The sequence below is a fragment of the Neopsephotus bourkii genome, unplaced genomic scaffold (genome assembly GCF_033783945.1).
Source record: "Neopsephotus bourkii isolate Nb327-2 ecotype Australia unplaced genomic scaffold, CSIRO-AGI_Nbou_v1 NB_272, whole genome shotgun sequence".
Lineage (NCBI taxonomy): Eukaryota > Metazoa > Chordata > Aves > Psittaciformes > Psittacidae > Neopsephotus > Neopsephotus bourkii.
Window position 1 is genome coordinate 4,351,280 of NW_026900781.1, and position 18,413 is coordinate 4,369,692.

At 39.7% G+C, this 18,413-nt stretch overlaps 2 protein-coding genes across 3 annotated transcripts in view; both read right to left on the minus strand.

Moving 5' to 3' along the window:
• CDKAL1 (CDK5 regulatory subunit associated protein 1 like 1) overlaps positions 1 to 11,182 on the minus strand; it is a 393,962-nt gene extending 382,780 nt beyond the window's left edge. The window contains exons 1-4 of one of the 2 annotated variants that reach the window (XM_061346396.1): positions 11,081 to 11,182; positions 9,800 to 9,837; positions 8,011 to 8,177; positions 4,888 to 5,000 (exon numbers count right to left, since the gene is read on the minus strand). In XM_061346396.1, coding sequence (XP_061202380.1) covers positions 4,888 to 5,000; positions 8,011 to 8,177; positions 9,800 to 9,808 — 289 coding nt within the window. In that variant the 5' untranslated portion in view covers positions 9,809 to 9,837; positions 11,081 to 11,182. Of the gene's footprint in view, positions 1 to 4,887; positions 5,001 to 8,010; positions 8,178 to 9,799; positions 9,838 to 11,080 lie in introns of those variants that run through there. The other variant, XM_061346397.1, reaches the window with a different exon arrangement.
• A 4,550-nt stretch (positions 11,183 to 15,732) lies between these two features.
• The window catches only part of E2F3 (E2F transcription factor 3), a 42,996-nt gene continuing 40,315 nt past the window's right edge, over positions 15,733 to 18,413 (minus strand). Inside the window, exon 7 of the mRNA XM_061346398.1 lies at positions 15,733 to 18,060. Coding sequence (XP_061202382.1) covers positions 17,795 to 18,060 — 266 coding nt within the window. The 3' untranslated portion in view covers positions 15,733 to 17,794. The remainder of the gene's footprint in view (positions 18,061 to 18,413) is intronic.

An 18,413-nucleotide genomic window follows, 5' to 3' on the forward strand; every position in this document is an offset into this window, starting at 1 on the left:
TCTGAAAGGCACAGGAAGGAACCTGTGAAAAACACAGCATCTTTCAATCCAACAATCTTACAGAAAAATTGCATGAGACAGTAAAAGCGATGCCTGAACAAAAACTAGTCTAAAATTGCATAAGCAAAGCTAAGGACAGTTTCCATGTGCTAAATCAAAGCCAAGGCCACTGAATTAGCAACAGAACAACTCCACCCCTTTCTGCTTCTGAAATCCCATGCTACAGCAGGAAAAAGTTCCATGCTAGCATTTATTTCCAAAAGAAAAAGGAAAAAAGTTTAGCGCAGATAAGCTTTTACTGGGTTAGCTTCACTGAATGTTTAATACCACTTTTTGCTTCCTGTTCATAAAAGAAAAGCCACTGTTTATTCTCCTGATATTTCTAGGTAATTGGTAGTGTCTACCCTCTCCCCCACTCCCAACTCCACCAGCATGTTTTACAATGACTGAGGCTTTGGACCTGAAAAGCCTCAATCTGAAAACAATTATCACAATAAACATACCTAACTGCTTGATCTATCAAAAGGGATTCCAGAAGGGTGGACCAAAAAGCATTCATTTCATAGAAACAGAAACCTACAGATGCCAACAAACGCTAACATGACTACCTGCTTCAGGAATCAGATCATTTGCTGACTGACTATATATGTTTGGTTCCATTTTTCAGAGAGAAAATACTGTTAAGTGGCACACACACTGAATTCCCTTCCCAAATATCTGGCTCACAGTATTTGAGAGCTCCCAGCTCACCAACTTCCTCTCTTTCACAGAAGGCATTACTTGTCTGTACCATGAGTTTCTTCCTCCAGGATGTATGTCAAAGGGAGCACTCTAGTAGGTCTGCAGGCATATCTAATACAGGGAGTCATGCTGCCAAGAAACCAAAACCAGTTTTAGAACCAGTAAAGCCTCCAACAGCTACACTGTTTTCAGAATGGGAACAAGTAGCACAGTACAGCCCCACACTGATAGCAGCTGGTCCACACATTGCTGCATGGCTCAGACTAACAAAGGAGCTTTGTGTTCCCACAGGATGGTATGCAAGATTTCCTCAGAACACTGCCTACCTTCACACTGTAAAAGCAGATACAAAAATAGGTTCAGCTCTTCAGACAGCTTCCCTTTGCCATTTTTTAAGCTGATGCAGCTCCTGATTTTTAATCACCATTGCTGTTATTGCAGTATCTGTATATTGCCAGTTCACACTGCGCTCTTGCCCCAAATAGTAGTCTTTGTGGTGAAAAACTGTAGCACCTCAGTTTTCACCTTTGGATATAGCCACTCCTGAAAGTAACAAAGGGTGTTGGTATAGAAAGAACATTTTTTAAACAGATGAAAGGCAAAATGGACATACATACACTTACGCTTCTCCTGACCAGAGTTCAAATCAAGAACAGCAGAGAATCCATACAATAAAAAAGGGGTATGTAATAATGTGAGAATTAGATTTTTGCAACAAGTCATGGAGATTTATTTCTATAATTAGAAGACATGCATTATATCAGTGTTTCAGCTAAATCAACTTAATAAGGCAGGTTGTATATTACAACTTCAGTTAGCAATGAAAGTCTGTCTGATACTGCTCCCTGTATTTTTTTGTTTCAATCTTACAATTACATAAAAGAGACTAGAGATAGCACTTGACCATTTCCCTCACAACGGTCTAGTAAATGCAAGTAAAGCTCACATTTTATTTCTTGGAACAAGAACTTTACTCCAGCACCCCTTCAATAAGTGTTGACTCAAAAGCTTAGGAAGCAGGCTAATCAACACTTGTTAAGTAATAGCTGCTTGGGACCCTGTGACAGCAATCTTTACCTTAGTGAATATTTCTATCTTTTCCTCAAGTTTGTAACAGTCATAAACTAACAAATTCTAGCAACTGAGAGGCACTGAATTAGAAAAAAGCTCTTGTAAAACATTCTATTATGTTTGAAATAGTGTAAACAATACTAAGCTTAATTTCAAGAGAAGTCTGAAAATCTGATTAAGTTAAGCAATACTTACTGAGGAACTATTTCACTGTATAAGACAAAAAGAATCTTAAGAATAGATTTAATATGAACGTCTATCTGACTTACTATTAAAAAATAAGCTTTCTCAAAAATGGGTTGATGAAAGATACTCAAGAAATGTTGGGAAACTTTCTATATTAGCATATTCTTTATAGGAAAATCGACAGCATAAGCAGCAAGCAATGCACCAGATGCTAAAAATCTTAACTGCCACTTTGGTAAAAGGAAGACTGTTGTCTTTTGTTGTCACTGCATACCTTTAACAAGCAGTTGCCTCCATTTCCTCTGTACCCTCCTACTGGGTATTGCTACCTGCAAGTAGGAACTTCCACGTGTGTTCTCTTCTTAAGGCTGAAGAAAGCCAGAGTTCCTAATCTCTTCTCCTACATGTGCTCCCTAAGCATCTTTGTGGTCCTGCACTGGACTCACTCCACTAAGCTAACTTCTGTCTTTTCTTAGGGAGCGCAAAACTATCACTGGACACAGCATTCCCATTGCCACCTCACAAGTACCACATAAGCTTGCAGAAGGATCACCTTCCCAGACCTGCTGACTACACTTTTGCTAACAAAGCCTAGAATGCAGTTTGTCTTCTTTTGCTACAAGTGTACATTGCTGACTCATGTTCAGTTCTTGTCAACCACAATCCTAAAAATCTTTTTTCCACAAAGACGCTTTCTAGAGAGCCTGCCCGCCCACCTTCACCTTTACCACTAGCTGGAGTTACGCCAACCCCAGGAGTTTGCATTTGCCTTTGCTAAAAAACATATGGCTTGCATTAGCCTGCCAAGGTCTCTCTGAACCACAGCCCTGGTTTCCAGCCTGTCAACCACTTCCCCCACTTTGGCATAGTCTGCAAACTAGTTGAAGGTTCATCACATCCTGTCTTCCAAGTCCGTTAAAAACATTAAATAGATCAATCCCAGTGTGAAACCCTGAGACACATTATTGGCAAACCAAGCAGTAACAGAGCACTTCCATACACACTTGTGGCCAGAAGCATCATTATATTGAGCGCATATTCTCACACACAGCTACCATACTTGCAATACTTGCACTCAGTTCCAGCTTCACTGACAGCCTGTAAAGAAGAATATTAAATAGATGGATTTGTAAAAATTCACTTCAGCCAGAATTTGTAGCCAGTATTTTTGTTCTACTGAACAAAAATGAAACTTTCAGAGGTCCTTAAATATACCAACTTAAAAAGAAGTTACCAATTTCACAAAGAAAAAAGCAGACTAGGTAATTTCCACCTACCACCTCAGCACTGGGGTTTCCTTGTTTGCTTCATTTAATGTAAGCATATGCATACACACAAGTGAACAAAATCAAGACACTGATTTAATATCAACCAGAAACTAGCAGTCAATTTCATACACAATTACCAAAATTACTCTATAGGTACTTCTATCCCAGGTACCAAAACTTTTATTCAGTCTTCAGTTCTCAGTTTAGATTCTAGATGTAGACTTATTTCTATCCTAAGGTTATGAATACTTAATTTGCTAAAAAGAGACAGTATCTATTTTATCATCATCATTCCCCCCCACCCCCCACCCCCTTGCTGCACTTCATCTTTCCTACATTTATCCCAACAGAATTCGAACACCACGGGACAGCCAGCGAACCTTGACAAGCCAGATGTAGCTTGTGGAATACTATGCATTAGAAAAATTAAGGAAAATATAAGTTTAATTTAAGAAAGCCACAATAAAGCAAAACCAAAAATTCACTTGCAGTCTTACTGCTGTCACAAATCAGGCATTTTGATTTGCAGTCTTACTGCTGTCACAAACAAGGTATTTTGGACCAGCACTCCATTAGTCTGTGAAAAGAGCATACCTACTCCAGAGGTGCACTACAAATTAAAATATCACCTGGGTTCCCTAAAATAGTTGAGCACTTGAATAATTAAGTACCTACTTTCTACTTCAATAAATACAGAAAGATCAACTGCAAAAAAGGAAATAAAATGTAACTGCTTAGCAATATCATGAGATGCTCCAAGAAACAAAGCATTCTAAAAATAGGAATAAAATATTTCTAGCAATATGTCAGGAAAAACAACTTTGAAATCTTTCAGTATAACCAGGAAATAATTTTAAATGCAAGACAGACCAAAACTTGAACTAATGGATAACATTTTAATTTTTGACTACTCATAAGCTACACAAAAGTAATCAGGTAATAATTCTCCACGTTTTCAGCATTTTAGAGTTCTCCCTCATCCTCCAATGCATTTTGCATCAAGAAGATTAAACGTGGCCAGCAAAACCACAAGTTTGGGTTTTTTTGTTTAGTACTGAGGAGGAAGAAAAAGGTAACAGAGACCACTGTAAAGTATTTGGAAGAAAAGGAGAAATAGTATTTTCAGCTCTCTTTAATGTACATACAAGATAAAATCCTATATCATCCCACTTCCATCAAAGGATCATTCACACGGTGCAGTTCACCTCTGCTCCAGCAGCAAACACGCACATCACTGACAATACATTTCCTTCCTCCCTCTCTTTCTCTCTCACTTGGGTTCCACCAATTACAATCAGACAACCAGCTAGATTCTGCCCAAGAATCATCTCTCCCTCCCACTCTTATATAAACTTTCCAATTAAGTTTAGCTAACAAAATGCCCACAAAAGGCACTGCATGACATCTCTTATACAGCTGCTCTGTCAGGAAAATCTAACCATTCTGAAAGCACTCTTGTAATCATTCTGCTAAATGCCAAGAAAACACTTCACCTTCTCAGCTTCAAATCAGAGCAAAGGGGGATTTAAAAAAGTTTAATTGAGACTAAAAACATTTGCTGACAGCTCTGAACATTCACCCCAAAAAAAACCTGAATTATGCTACCTGTCAGTATTGTTACCTGTAATTTTGTATCCATATGCAGCCAGCTGTCCAGCCATATATTCACCATCCGAATTATTGTGAGAACATCCCCATGTACGAATCCAGATTTTCTGAGCACCAGGAATAATGCTGTTAAGTAAAAATGACAAAGATGAACAAGGTTCCCCTATAAGCCTATTGAGCAGACTTAATTAACAGTAATTATCCAAATATAAAATAACCTACACAAATAGTACCACCACCAAAACAGCTGGGTAAGATCATCATAATTACATGATTTTCTTGTAATGGATTTTAAGTCTGGCTGAGATAGAGTTAACTCCACAGCAACCTGCATGGTGCTGAGTTTTATGTTTGTGATCAAAATCGTGTTAATAACAGACCTGTGGTTTAGTTATTGTTGGACAATGCTTGCACAGCATCAAAACCACCTGCTTCCCGCTGTGCCCCATCCCACCACAGGCAGGCTGGAGACAGACAACAGCTTTGGAGAAAACGTGGACAGAATGGCTGAACCAAATTAACCAAAAAGATAAACCACATGATGACATCATGCTCGGTAATAAAAAAAAAATAAAAAAATGGGGGCTTGGTCTTTCCAAACTAGCCATTGTTCTGAGACTGGTTGGGCATCAGTCTGCTTGTAGGAGGTGACAAGTGATTGCTCTTGCATCACCTAGGGTTTTTTCCCCTCTTTCCTTCACTTAAACTTCATTTTAACCCACAAGTTTTCTTGCTTTTGCTCTTTCAATTCTCTCCCCCAGCATACTGGGAAAAGGGGTGAGCAAGTAGCTGGGCAGCTACCCAGTTCTTGGCCATCGTCAAGACAGCACAAGCAGCAAGAAAAGAATTTTAGAATGAAGAAGGTATGAGAGCTGTAGGATAAGAGATTCAGTACACTGCAGTTACATTAACAAACAAACAAACAACTCTCTGAAAACTATCATATCATTTAAAAAGCCAGGCCACCAGCAAACCAACTGTTAAACTGCAGCCCTTTTATATTATGTCACCCATTGATTTTAGTTCCCTACATGCAAGCCATCTATAAAATCTTTGCTTAAGCCTGCCAATAGCCACACAGACAACTGAAAGCTCGTATCAATCTTTCTGGGCCACAGAAGCACGGCAGCATGTGCATCATGGACCTAGCACACACAGTTGTTTAAGAACCAACAAAAAATTCTGGGAGAAGCTCCCACTGAAACTCCTGGGATAACTGTGTCAGTGAGCTACCGATGCCAGTGCAAGAATACACATCCTGGAACACAATCCTTTGCCTTGCCCACATCTTCCCCCTCTCCATGCTTCCTTTTTCAGAGATACTTCCCCTACCTAGAAACAGGGATTTGTTGATGGAAGATTAATGATCATTAAGTAGATGTATGCAACACATGCTGCACATGTACAATGTATTTAGACTTTCTACTGTCTGAACAACATACACTCAATATGCTTTCTTGAGTCAAGAACACTAAATCACAGCCTGTTAGATAAATATACCATACCTGACTACTTAGGAGAATAGAGTGCTACTGTGAAGTATCTGTAGACCATCAATTGAGCTCTATATATGCTCCTGGCAGAATGGGGTCAATGCACCTTTATAGGGCTTCACAGAAGTGTGCACTGTTACACTTACAAAATCTTTTTTGAACAGTATTGGAAAAACAAAACTGTATTTCCTATGCATGCAAGACATGCTCTCATCAATTCCACTGCAGCAAATAATTGATTCTGTTCTTATGGGAATCACAAGAAGGAAAAATGCCAGGATATATTCCATGGATACTGTATACTATTTCCACCGAAATAAAACAGTAACTTTGAGAGAAGTTTCACTGTATCACTTCAGGAGGTATATAGAAAAAGTATATCCTTTGGAAATCCCACGTTCCAGAAATCGGGTGGAAAGACTGAAGCAAGGAAGATGTACCCTCGGTGGAAGATGATCAGGTCAGGGACACTTCAGCAAACTGGACATATGTAAATCCCTGGGTCCTGACGGCATGCACCCACGAAATATGGACGTACTGGAGACAGTCCAACAAACAGCCATCAAGACAGCTAAAGAACTGGAGTATCTCTCGTAGAAGGACAGGCTGAGAGAGCTGGGGCTGTTCAGCCTGGAGAAGGAGGCTCATGGGAATCTTACCAACACATAGAAATAACTTATGTGACAGTGCAAAGAGAATGGAGCCAGGCTCTCTTCATCAGTGCTCAGCAACTAGACTAGAGGCAACAGGATAAACTGACACAAGGGAGATTCCCTCTGAACATCAGGAAACATTTTTTCACTGTGACGGTGACCAAGCACAAGTACAGCGTACCCAGGGAGGTGGTGGAGGCTCCCTCTTTAGAGATATTCATAGAATCATAGCATGTTTAGGTTGGAAAGGACCTTAAAGATCATCTAGTTCCAACCCCCTGCCATGGGCAGTGACACCTCCCACTAGACCAGGCTGTTCAAGTTCCTGTGCAAGCTGCTCTTGAAGACTGCCAGGGATGCTTCTTATTCTATCAAGCTGTACCTACAGAAAGTTGTTTATCTTTAAAAAAAAGGAATGTTAGTAAATAAAAACAAAGTGTCTTTAATGTCTTGCCACAAAAAAAACTTCCCCATATTCAAAAACTACCTACGCACAATCCTGGCCACCTAACCCTTGGTGACCCTGCTTGAGCAGGGGTTTTGGACGTGATGACCTCCAGAGGTCCCTGTCAACCCCAAACCTTTTATGACTCTCAGAATTCTGTTCATATTTCTTATTCCAGATCTCATTCCAGTAGTCAAAAGGCTACTCCAGGACTGCATTTTTAATAGCTCAGCTGCTGTTTAGATCATTAAGGTGAAGCAGACCATTTTTCAGAAATGTCTTACACATAAAACCATTTTTCCCAGTCTGATTACTCCATTGATCAGTATCTCAGTCATAACTGATTTCTACAGAAAGTCTGTCAAGGACAAGCAATTTGCTTAGGATTTATTCATTATCACTACATTTTATAAATGCTATTTTACTAATTTTTATCTTGTATTCAAATTTTCCATCACGAAACAGACAACCTTCCATTGCAGTTTTAGAAGCTGACAATGCACACAAAAGAAAAGCAACAAGATATGGTTGAAGGAAGAATTTACCTGTCACTTGGGGGATCATCATCTGTCTGATTATTTTTTTGTGAATTGCGTTTTCGTACTTTTGGAAAAACATTCTTCCTTACAAATTGCCGATCATGTGGTTTCAAGTCTTCTGCTGACACAATATCTTCAATATCCTCAAGCACAGAATCACAGGCAGCAGGCATCTTCAAGATGTATTAGAGAAAACTGGTATAGCAAACATTTGAATACAAAACCAAGGCCTAGTATCCAGCATATATGTTCTCATAAAGAAAAGTCTAATATATTTCTATATACACCTGCAATATATCATACATACGAGGGATACTGAGCACATGAAAAACAGCTGACTACCCAGAGATATTTCCTGATGCCCTCTTCTCTCCAGATCTCAAACACAGGCAGGGAGAAAGCCACAAACCACATAAATCCTTTTTTTAACCATCTGTACCTTGTCATCTTCTAAGCAAAACAAAAATCCTGCAGCTTCCCTGACATGATATACCTAAGATACAAGTATTTTTAATTGTGTCAGGAATCGGTGAAATAATAAGTTCATGTTATGTGATAAGGTATGCTTCCACTCATCTCAGGAGAAGAATGAAAAATGCAGCATTGAAGTGCCCACTTCAGAGGCTGGCTATTCTGGCTCCTTTTTTTTGTTTTTTGGTGTGTGTGTGCCAAAACCAGCTGCACAGTATTCCAGTATGTCTCCACTGACCTACTGGAAATCATACTATTCCTAGAAATCCTGATCCTACAGGCCTTTCATTTGAATTACTTCATTCATCAGGATAGCAAAATAAAAGTTCTTGTCCTCAGATAAGAGTTAAACAACTACACCTAGCTAACATAACTACATTATCATCTGGCTTGTATGACATAACAGAAGACTAATAAAATCTAACTAGATCTTCCACAAGAAAGCACATAAACGTATCTTCCAGCAAATCTCAAGATCCAGATCAGCTGGGGGGGGAGGGAAGTTATTTGCTAAAGGAGGCTACAAAAAAAAAAAAAAAAAGGTTACTGCAGTAATTACACACCTCACACCATGCTGTATGTAATTCTTAATCAAAATAAAGTCTGATTTACTACTGGAAACTTGGTTTTGTAGATGTCTCAACAGCTTGCTAAGGAAATCACACACGGGCATTTCACAAATTTTAGAGGGAAAATACAACACTTTACTAACTGACAGTGAAGAAAAAAAACCTTTAATTTCCTTAAAACCAGATTTCAGGAACAGAAAACTCAGGTTACTGGCATACAAAATACTTTCAGCTGTTGTAACTGAATTATCCCAGAATAAAAGATGTTAAACAGCTGTGCATTTTCCCAGTATGAGTCATTCAGTCAACCTTGCAAGATATACTTCAGAGTAACCTGAACAATTATATATCTACATTTAAGCTAAAAGGAACATAATGATGTCTCAAGGAAGATGCATCTACAAACTTAAGCATTTAAGCATTTATCTAGCTCCCAGCATCTGTAAAATAATACAGCAAAGGACGAACAAATATAAAAAGCTGTGAAAAACTCCAGCAATGAAGAACACTGGGGGGAAGTGACATCCCTTATATTACCTTATACCAGCAGTAAGTATGTACAAACAGGAAAAGTTATCAACCCACTACAGGAAAGGAAAAAAAGTTAATTTGTTGTTTTCGTCTCTCTTCCAGAAAAATATCTGATATAATGGAACAGCTGGCAAAATAAATAAGCTTAGTTTATTTCATTTAGTTATTTTATTTTTTAGTTATTTTTATTTCACTAAAGAAAGAACATAGCTAAAATCCATTACCTTTTTCATCAAGGTTTAACTCCACTTGGATAATATTCCTGAAGAAAAAAAATATGGCATGAACAAGCAGAACTAGCAAACAGAAAACTATGAGTTGACATTATTACCCTTCAAGTATTCATCTTCCCTTTGCAGAAATACATTTCTTGCTCAGTTTGACTTTATTTATTAGTATGTACACATGCTGACTAGCTGACAAGGTAGAACAGTGGCCACATTTTCCTTGTCCTTTCCTGAGCAGAGGCTGTAATCTTTTTTAATCTTCTTTTATAGTCTTTTTTGTCAAAAGTCTGATCTATTTAAGATCTTTTAGACCACCTACATATTTCTGTGTTTCAGCAGGAGTTTAAAATTTTGAATGAAAGAAGGAAAATAGATTATTAGTAAATTTTAGCTAAGACTTTCATAACTTTAGGTTTTTAAGTGCAAACACAGGCAAGTTTTTTTTAGACCGGATAACTCAGTACCTATACTAGCTCCATATGCAAGCATGAGATCTCTCCTTAACAAGCAAACAAATAAACGTAGATTCCTGCAGCTACTCTGTCAGACTTACTGATGTAAGAGGCAATAACAAAGTTAGAAATTAACATGTTTATACTGACAAGTTGCACTTACAGAACTCCACGTTTCTCTTTAACAAATGAATGTTAGTAAACAAAAACCAGTAAAAGTGTCTTCAACGTCCTGCCACAAACAAAACCTCCCTAGCTCTAGTCAATTTCAGCCACCCCTCCTTAATCTTCTTGCACACACCAAAAGAGTACTTATTCCCATTAAGAAAACTTCCATCTAGGTGGAAGAGGACTGCTCTTTCATTCATTCACCAACAGGTGTCTCCGGTAAAGAACCAGGCTTTTACCCTGAAGCTTAGGCAGCGCAGACAGAAAGGACAGCATTAATATAAACTAAAACCGACCCACCACTCAGCCTGGCTCACGGGAGGGCCCCAGGTCCAGCTTATTCCGTGACCCCCGACAAGCGACAGCCCGGTGTCGCCTGGCCTAGCCTGGAGCCGAGCTGCGCCCAGCCCCTTAGCAGGCTTCCACCCCGCCGACATCTCTCGACACCGTGCAGCAACCCGGCAGCTAAAGCCTCTGAGGGATCCCGTCAGAGGAGTCACCTCCTTCTCCGGCTTCAACGTGGATTCCCGGGGAGGCCCCACACGACACAGGAGCACTATGCGAGCGGACACCCTCAGAGCCGGGCCAGGGGTACCCGGCCTTCACCATCACACCGGGGCAGGGTACAGAGAAGGAAAAGGCGATCCCTGACGCTTACCTCCGCCAAGCGCTACGCAGCCTCAACCAAATTCCGCCATCACAGCTACTGCGCCCCGCCTCTAATCCTCGCGCGCACTGCAGCGCCGAGACGGTGGCCGGCTGCACCCAAAAGAGGCCGCAGAGCGTTGAGGAGTAGCCTCGCGAGGGCGGGGAGGGACGGGGGCACGGGCACCGGCGCAGGCGCCGTGTGGCGGCCCGCCCTCCCGCCTGCAGGCCGGCGTCCCGCCGCTAGACCGCTGAGATGTTTGTTTGGCAGCCGGGCTGCCACTCCCGGCTGCCTCGCCGTTGGACTGCCATACGCGGACAAGAGCGGAGCGGAGGCCTACCCGGAGTTGCGGCCAGCGGCGGCTGCTGCTAGTACCCTTGGAGCCTTAACGCGGCCGCTGCGCCGGGCCGCCATGCCGCTCGGCGGGGAGCGGCGCCGTGAGGCAGGTGTCCCAGGGTCATCTTCTCGGACGGTTGGAAAGAGCTGCGGGCTCACTGCCCTCAAAGCGAAGAGGGTCCCTGGGCAGGGCCCCGCCGCCTTGAGCGTAGTCATCGGGTCGCTTGTCCAGGCTGGGGTCCACACGGCATCGAGTTGCCGGGCAGCTGGTGCTGCTGTGCTGGAAGCAGCAGATCTGTGAGCCTGAAGGTGAAGCTGGGGAGGTGAAAGTGGATTTTCCCGTAGCAGTGCGCCGTGGCTGTGTTTGAAATACAAATAACCAGCGCCGGGGTAGCTGCTGAGCACTACGGCCATGCAGTCTCTGATCGAGTTTCCTGAATCCTTGGAAACTTGCCTTCATTTTGTTTGGAAATTAGGTCCAGCAATATGTGTCCAGTCAAAACAGTTGGATTCTGATGTATCTGGTCCAAATGAATGATGAGCTATTTATTCTTGTTATGTCCACAACACTTTTTTTTTTTTTTTTTAATCAGTAATTCCCTCAAAATAGATTTCCAGTAGCAACTTTTCTGCTTAGTCTGGAAGACATCGATCAAAATATTTAATGTGAGATGGCTAAAGTTTCTGGTATTGTTTTCCTCCCATTTAGGGCTGAGAGCAACTTTTGTGATTAATTTTTAGAAAACATCAGTCTGTGTGTTTAAACTTGGATGGCTAAAGCTAAGGCTCTAAGCAGACAGATTATTAAGTGTATAGTTTCCTTGATCAAAGTGTGACAGAGAATGAGCACAATATTACTGCTTTGTTTTTAATATACACAGTTAATCTAGAAAGATTATTTATATTGCATCTTTAACATAGGCTGCTATGGAATATTAAAGTCACCGTTTCTTGTGATAGCATTTGGAACATTAAGTTATGTTCTTAGAGCCTCTGGAATCATTATTTTATTCTCCAGATAGCAGATTATAGTCTCCCTCAAACTGGAGGGAAAGTGAATGAAAGCCCCAAGTGTATTCCATAATAGGCCTATTGCTCTGCTAGCAGATAAAACTTGGCAACTTCTACCCATGAATATAATTTCTCCTCCTTCTCCTTTTTCTTAAAAACTGGTGCTTATTTTATGTCACACTTACCTGACAACTTTCAAAGGCAAAGAGGGGATAACAATGAGAACAAAGTAACAGGAGCGATTTGAAGAGAACTGGGACAGAGAGAAACAAGCACTTCATTTAAATCAGTTTTATAAGAACAAATCATTCTGGGTAGGTCTGAGCGCTATTAATATCACCCTGGCCTCATGATAGAGTCATTGTTACAGCTTAAGATATATTTGCCTTTGTGATTGGTCTTTGTTTAAGCACACAAGTGCTTCTTGGAGATACTTTCAGTGAGACAGTGTGATGTGTAATTCATTATTTTTGCAGTACTTTTAGCCCAGAAGAGAACGGAGGAAAACACTTCAAAATCAGTAGTCACATTCATCTGTTTTTGACATCTTCTCTTATAGTATCATATAAGCAGTCCTTAGTACGTCAGTATGTAATGAGATATTACCAGTCAGTATTTTAACTGCTTCCTGATAAGCTTATTGATTCTTTTTCTTTTCAGTTTCCTGTGTTTAGTTTTATAAGTATTTCACATGCAGTCCTACAGCTAAACATTTCTGTTCTTGAAGCACTGCACTACCCCACAGTTATCTTGACTAGCCAAGTGTTTGCTTAAACAGAACTGGGCAGACATCAATGATGTTTTATGGTTGACTAAAAGAACAAAGCATAGATAGCCTGCAAGGCCTACCCAAAAATCTCCACGTGAGATTGAAAAATGCTATTCATTAAACGGGAGGCAGTGAGCTCCAACAGTGGCTCCCAGGCAGGAATAACCCATGAGTCCCATACCTAGTGACATAAATAGGCCATGCTGATCAGTTTCAGCATGATCCAGTGAGTCCTTACTTTGTCCCGCTGCCAAGAAGTCATAATATCAAGCAGCCCTTGTGCCAGCACAGTCCTGTTTAGTTCCAAGATATAGCCACAAATGGGAGGCACTCTATAAGTGCTTTTGAGGCTCACAATTCTAAATTACTTTGCAGCATTTTCATAATAACAAATAAGGCTGCACACGGACTGCTGGTAGTGCAACTGATAGCAAGGGAAGCAGATGAGTCCCTACCACCTCCTGACTGCAGGAAGGAAGTATATCTATATCTATGTGAGAAAAGCACTTTGTAAGAGACAGCAGCTGGCAGTGCAAGTCTCACTTCTGGCCTTATACTGGCAATATACATTCCTCAGTTCCTTGGATATCGAAAGAACAGCTCCAGAGCACATCCTTTGCACGTTGCCTGCATACCTTGCTTCCAGCTCTACAGGGTTGGTAGACTCAGAAGATACCAGACTCCGGCTAGGTTACCATCTTAAGTCATTCCAGGTTTTGCAGGAGTTGCTGGTAGTTGGATAATACAAAAACTGCTAGAAAAATAAAATACAAACCTCAGGTTTAGCTCATGGTTAGTAGAAGACACATCCTTAGTTGTTTTAGAGCGTTTCAACTAACACCCTTAGGGAAGGCAAATAACCCAGGAACTGAGGGCCCAATTTTTACATGACAACCCAAATCTCTAATAACATGAAGTTCTGGGTGTAAAAGTAAGTGGGAAGGCACACAGGAAAAAAAATGGAGAGTCCTACAGTTGTATATGAGAAATCATATTTCTTCCTCAATTCCTAGAGTTTAGGTAAATTTGGCTGATCAGCATTCAGCGCCACTCAGAATTTATAGCAACCCATTTTTCTGTTAGATAAAATAGAAAACAGTTTATACTGCTAAATTCAGTGCTTTTAAACATGTAGCAATATTTCATGCTACAAGAAGTACCTTACATATCTTTCATACTTTATTTCTACTATGAAAATGCCCATGTCTGCATCAAGACTGTGGTGGAATTTATTCTTTCAGGCATAAGTCAAAAATAATAGAATGATAGCATCTGGCGTTTCCAGGTAGATGAGTTCCCACTGTAGATTCAAGAGCATGAAGCCCCCTTTTTTTAAATTCACGTGTTAAAGAGTGCGTAGTTGCCTATCGTTCAGGCTGGATTTTTGACAGATTTCTCAGAATCCTTTTCCATCTGCTTGCAGCCAAGGAATGCAGTACATGCAAGCCACTGTAAAACCTCCTTTGTCTAATAGTTGTACACTGAATAACGTTGAGACACACCATGCTAGCTTAGGGGAGCAGAATTAGGTATTTTAACGGCCGTTGGGGTTTTATTTCCTCCTGTAACTCGGCAAATCTGAAGTTCACAAGGCAGATGCAGAAAGCAAGAGGAGGAAGAGAGAAATGACATGAAAACTGGCTATGAGTAGCAAGTTCTAGGGACAAATCAGTGCTTTGGGCAGATAAAAAACAGAAAACCCAAGACAGGCCAGGGAGCTATGATGGACAGGACAAAAAGATTTACTGTCATCTCTGCTTCTAAAGGAGATCAGAGAACAAGTCTTCTAGCTCTTCCTTATTCTTTATTGGGAATATAGAAGAACAGAGGATTGTCTCTGTAATCCTCCTTTCAGTACTGCTGTGTGCAGAAGTTAAAGAGTACGGACTGGTGCAAAAAGAAAATAGCCTCTTCCTTGTGCGCAGGGAAGATGACAAGATGTACAACTTGTTCAGAAGTAACATTTAAGCGAACACCCATATTACTGGGATTTTATGTCCTGATGGCTTTTTTCCTTTTAGTAACCAATAGCTGTGCATCTAGAAAGGTGCAGCACCAAGAATAGAGAGGGAGTACAAATTTATAAATGCACATCTGGTGCATGAGACTGTTGGAGATCACTCAAGTAAACAGAACTCCTTTGTTTCAAGAATACTGTTAGGAAAGTTCCAGGCAATTATCAATTGGAAGGTTAAACAGATCTTCAATAATTTCTTTCTGTGATTTTATCTTAGAATAACCAATTCTTATGAATTTTGCAAGAAGTCTGTTCATAATTCATATAGGAGGGACTTGTGTTATCCCAACTTCTGGATCTCCTACTGTGTGTCTCTTTTACATATGTCTTTCATTCTTGTTTCACTCTAGCTTTAAAAAAACCCTGCTGAAATTATTATTAGCATAATAAAAAAAATGGGATTGAAACCTATCTGGTGTCAAATGAGTATGAGTACTAATAATGAAAATAGTAACAGCTAGGTTAGGTTCCAAGAAGGAGCATGATAGGCACCAAGAGCAAGAAGAATTTAGATAGCTGTATACAAATCTCAACTCTTTAAAAAATCCTTTTTATTGATTCATTACCATACAAAATTTATTCAAATTACATCCATTTGAAGTGGTAAGATCACAGCTAGAGAACAGGTCATCCTTTAATAAATCTATTTACAAAACTCACCATAAAAGCTTTTTGTTGTTGTGTTTTGGGGGTTTTGTTTTTTTTTTTTTATTATTGTTTTGTATTTTTTTTTACAGTATTTTACAGAGGTTTATTTTGTGTTTTCTTCTTAAACTAGCATACAATGCAAAGCTAAGGTAGGTTAGTATTTTGCCCACACACATTGGGACAAGTGTGTTAATTTTATACAAAAAAAAAGAAAAAGATGGTCTGCATTAGTCTTCATTTTCTCTTCCTCATAAAAGTGCCCCTTTGTCTCACAAGTCTTCATGCTCACACAACTTTTACTTTCCTCTTCTACAAGACTTTAAATACTACAATTTTATTTACAGATCCACATCTAAAAAAAAAAACTCTTAAAAAATTACAAACCAGCTAGAAAATATTCTGGCAGTGTTTACAAATTAATTCTATTGTACAAAACTGCTAGATAACTAAAGTGTGAGTTGAGAACATACATCAACTTAAATACAACTGCTGAATGATCTATGCACACATTTGTACATATAAACACACACTTAACACTGTTTAACAGTTCTTTGTGTTGCCCTTTATACATCTGTTATATTCCAAAACTCACACAGTCATACAGTTTTCTTATTAGTACTGTGACTTCTTGCCTTTCATGTGTGAGCTTTCATAGCAGCAACTCAATGGTACCAGAAAACCTGCATACATCATGCTCTACTACAGTACAAATAGTACTAATTTTCTGAGTATGTCAGATAAGCACAACAGTAATGCAAACAAAAGGATTATATGGGCATCATCTAATCAACATTACATTAATTTAGCCCAGAACATGGCAACATATTTTACACTAAGAAAAAAAAATTATTTAAGACTTCTTAGAATTCCTCTCACGTTCAAAAAATAAATATTGGTACTATACTATACTACCAAAGATCTTCAAAAAATAAATGCAATTCAGTTGATGTGGTACTTACAGTTATGTACTTTGGAAAAAAATCAGTTCCATTTTGCTGGCGAAGAGAATTATAAAAAGCTGTAAGCAGAGGAAGCTAAACCCACTGAGATAAATCTGATATATTGAACAAACAAAGCTTGGCATAAGTGTTTTCCATACAGGGAAAAACCCACAGTGCATCTCTAGTAGGCACTTAACACAAAGCCCCACTTAGTACCACAAAAATTTATGTACCAGTTCTAATGCACACTGGGGCAGTAAAATTGAACTGTGCATCTTCGTTCTAGTAAAAAAAAAAAAAACCAACAAAAACTACTTTCATACGCGCACACACAAGCATTTTTAAAAATCTGAGATTACTACGAGAAGTGGCAGAACTTTATACTTTTCAATATTTGCAATATACACCATATTTACAGTGTATTTTTTTTATTAAAAGCTCTTAAGGACATAAGTATTTGACCTCATAATGAGACATATACACAGCTCAAAATGAGCATTATGACAGCAATTTAAACATTCCCACAAGTAGCTGAAGAACCCCATTTCACACTTTCGCATCACTTCATATTTATGTTCACTGCAGGTACAATCCATGTTGTGACACTCAAAAGACATGCATTCTCTGCAGAAGGCACGACCTGAAAATACTATTAGAAAATTGTAATTTAGGACTAAACCAGTTCGTTGAGCCCTTCCCCGTAAGCCCACTTGTCACAGTAAGCAGAGACTGGAGGAGCGTGAAGACAAAACATTTACAGTCACCTGCTTGCGCTTGCTGACTCACAGGGTGCTGGAGCTGAGGGTCAAGGAGAAGGCCTTGATGTAAAAGCCATCACTTGTTTATAGATTTTAGGGAGAATTTAACTAAAATATCAGCACTGTTTGAGAGCCTAGTTTATTTAATAATGCTTTTTTATAGTAAGGAGGGGATAACTCTGAATGATGGCAGGTTTTTTGATTCCATTAAAAACATAATTTAGACATAGACAGAAGTTTAGAGAATCAGCTGTATATAAACTCATCCACCAGCGAAGGAAGCTTTTCTAAATCATAAGCATCAAAGAGGTCACTGATGCCTTCTTCATCCCCAAGGCTCAGCAAATAATCTTCCTGAAGCAGAGGAGGCAATAAATTCACAAATGGTCCTTCAAAGTTTGAGGGAATTTGGTCCTCGGTCTGCTGTAGAAGGTTGGCTGGAGAAGCCAGTGGAGAGATTGTTGCCATATTTACTGAGCAGTCACCTTGTCCTGAGTTAGCAGAAACCACTTCTGTAAAGAGGGAGAGAAAAAAAGGTAAAGCATTTCATTTCATTAGAAGTATCAGACACAGGTCAAAGTAGCCACTAAATAAAGGGCCTTTCATAAAGCATTATTTAGGCAAGAAATAGCCTCCATGCAGTTTCTAGCTTGTTTTTGATATGTTACAAAAGGCTTTCTCAGAAATGCTCATGTTGCTGTCATGTCACCACTGACTTTTCTACTACAATTTTATTTTACAAGGTTTAAACAAATACTGGGGAGAGCGGGAACAGGAGTGGAAAGCAGGTGTAGTAAGAAATGCCCATTTTTTGGTGGAATTCAAGTCAAAGGGAAAACTTTCTAGGGAAGAGATGTCATCAGTG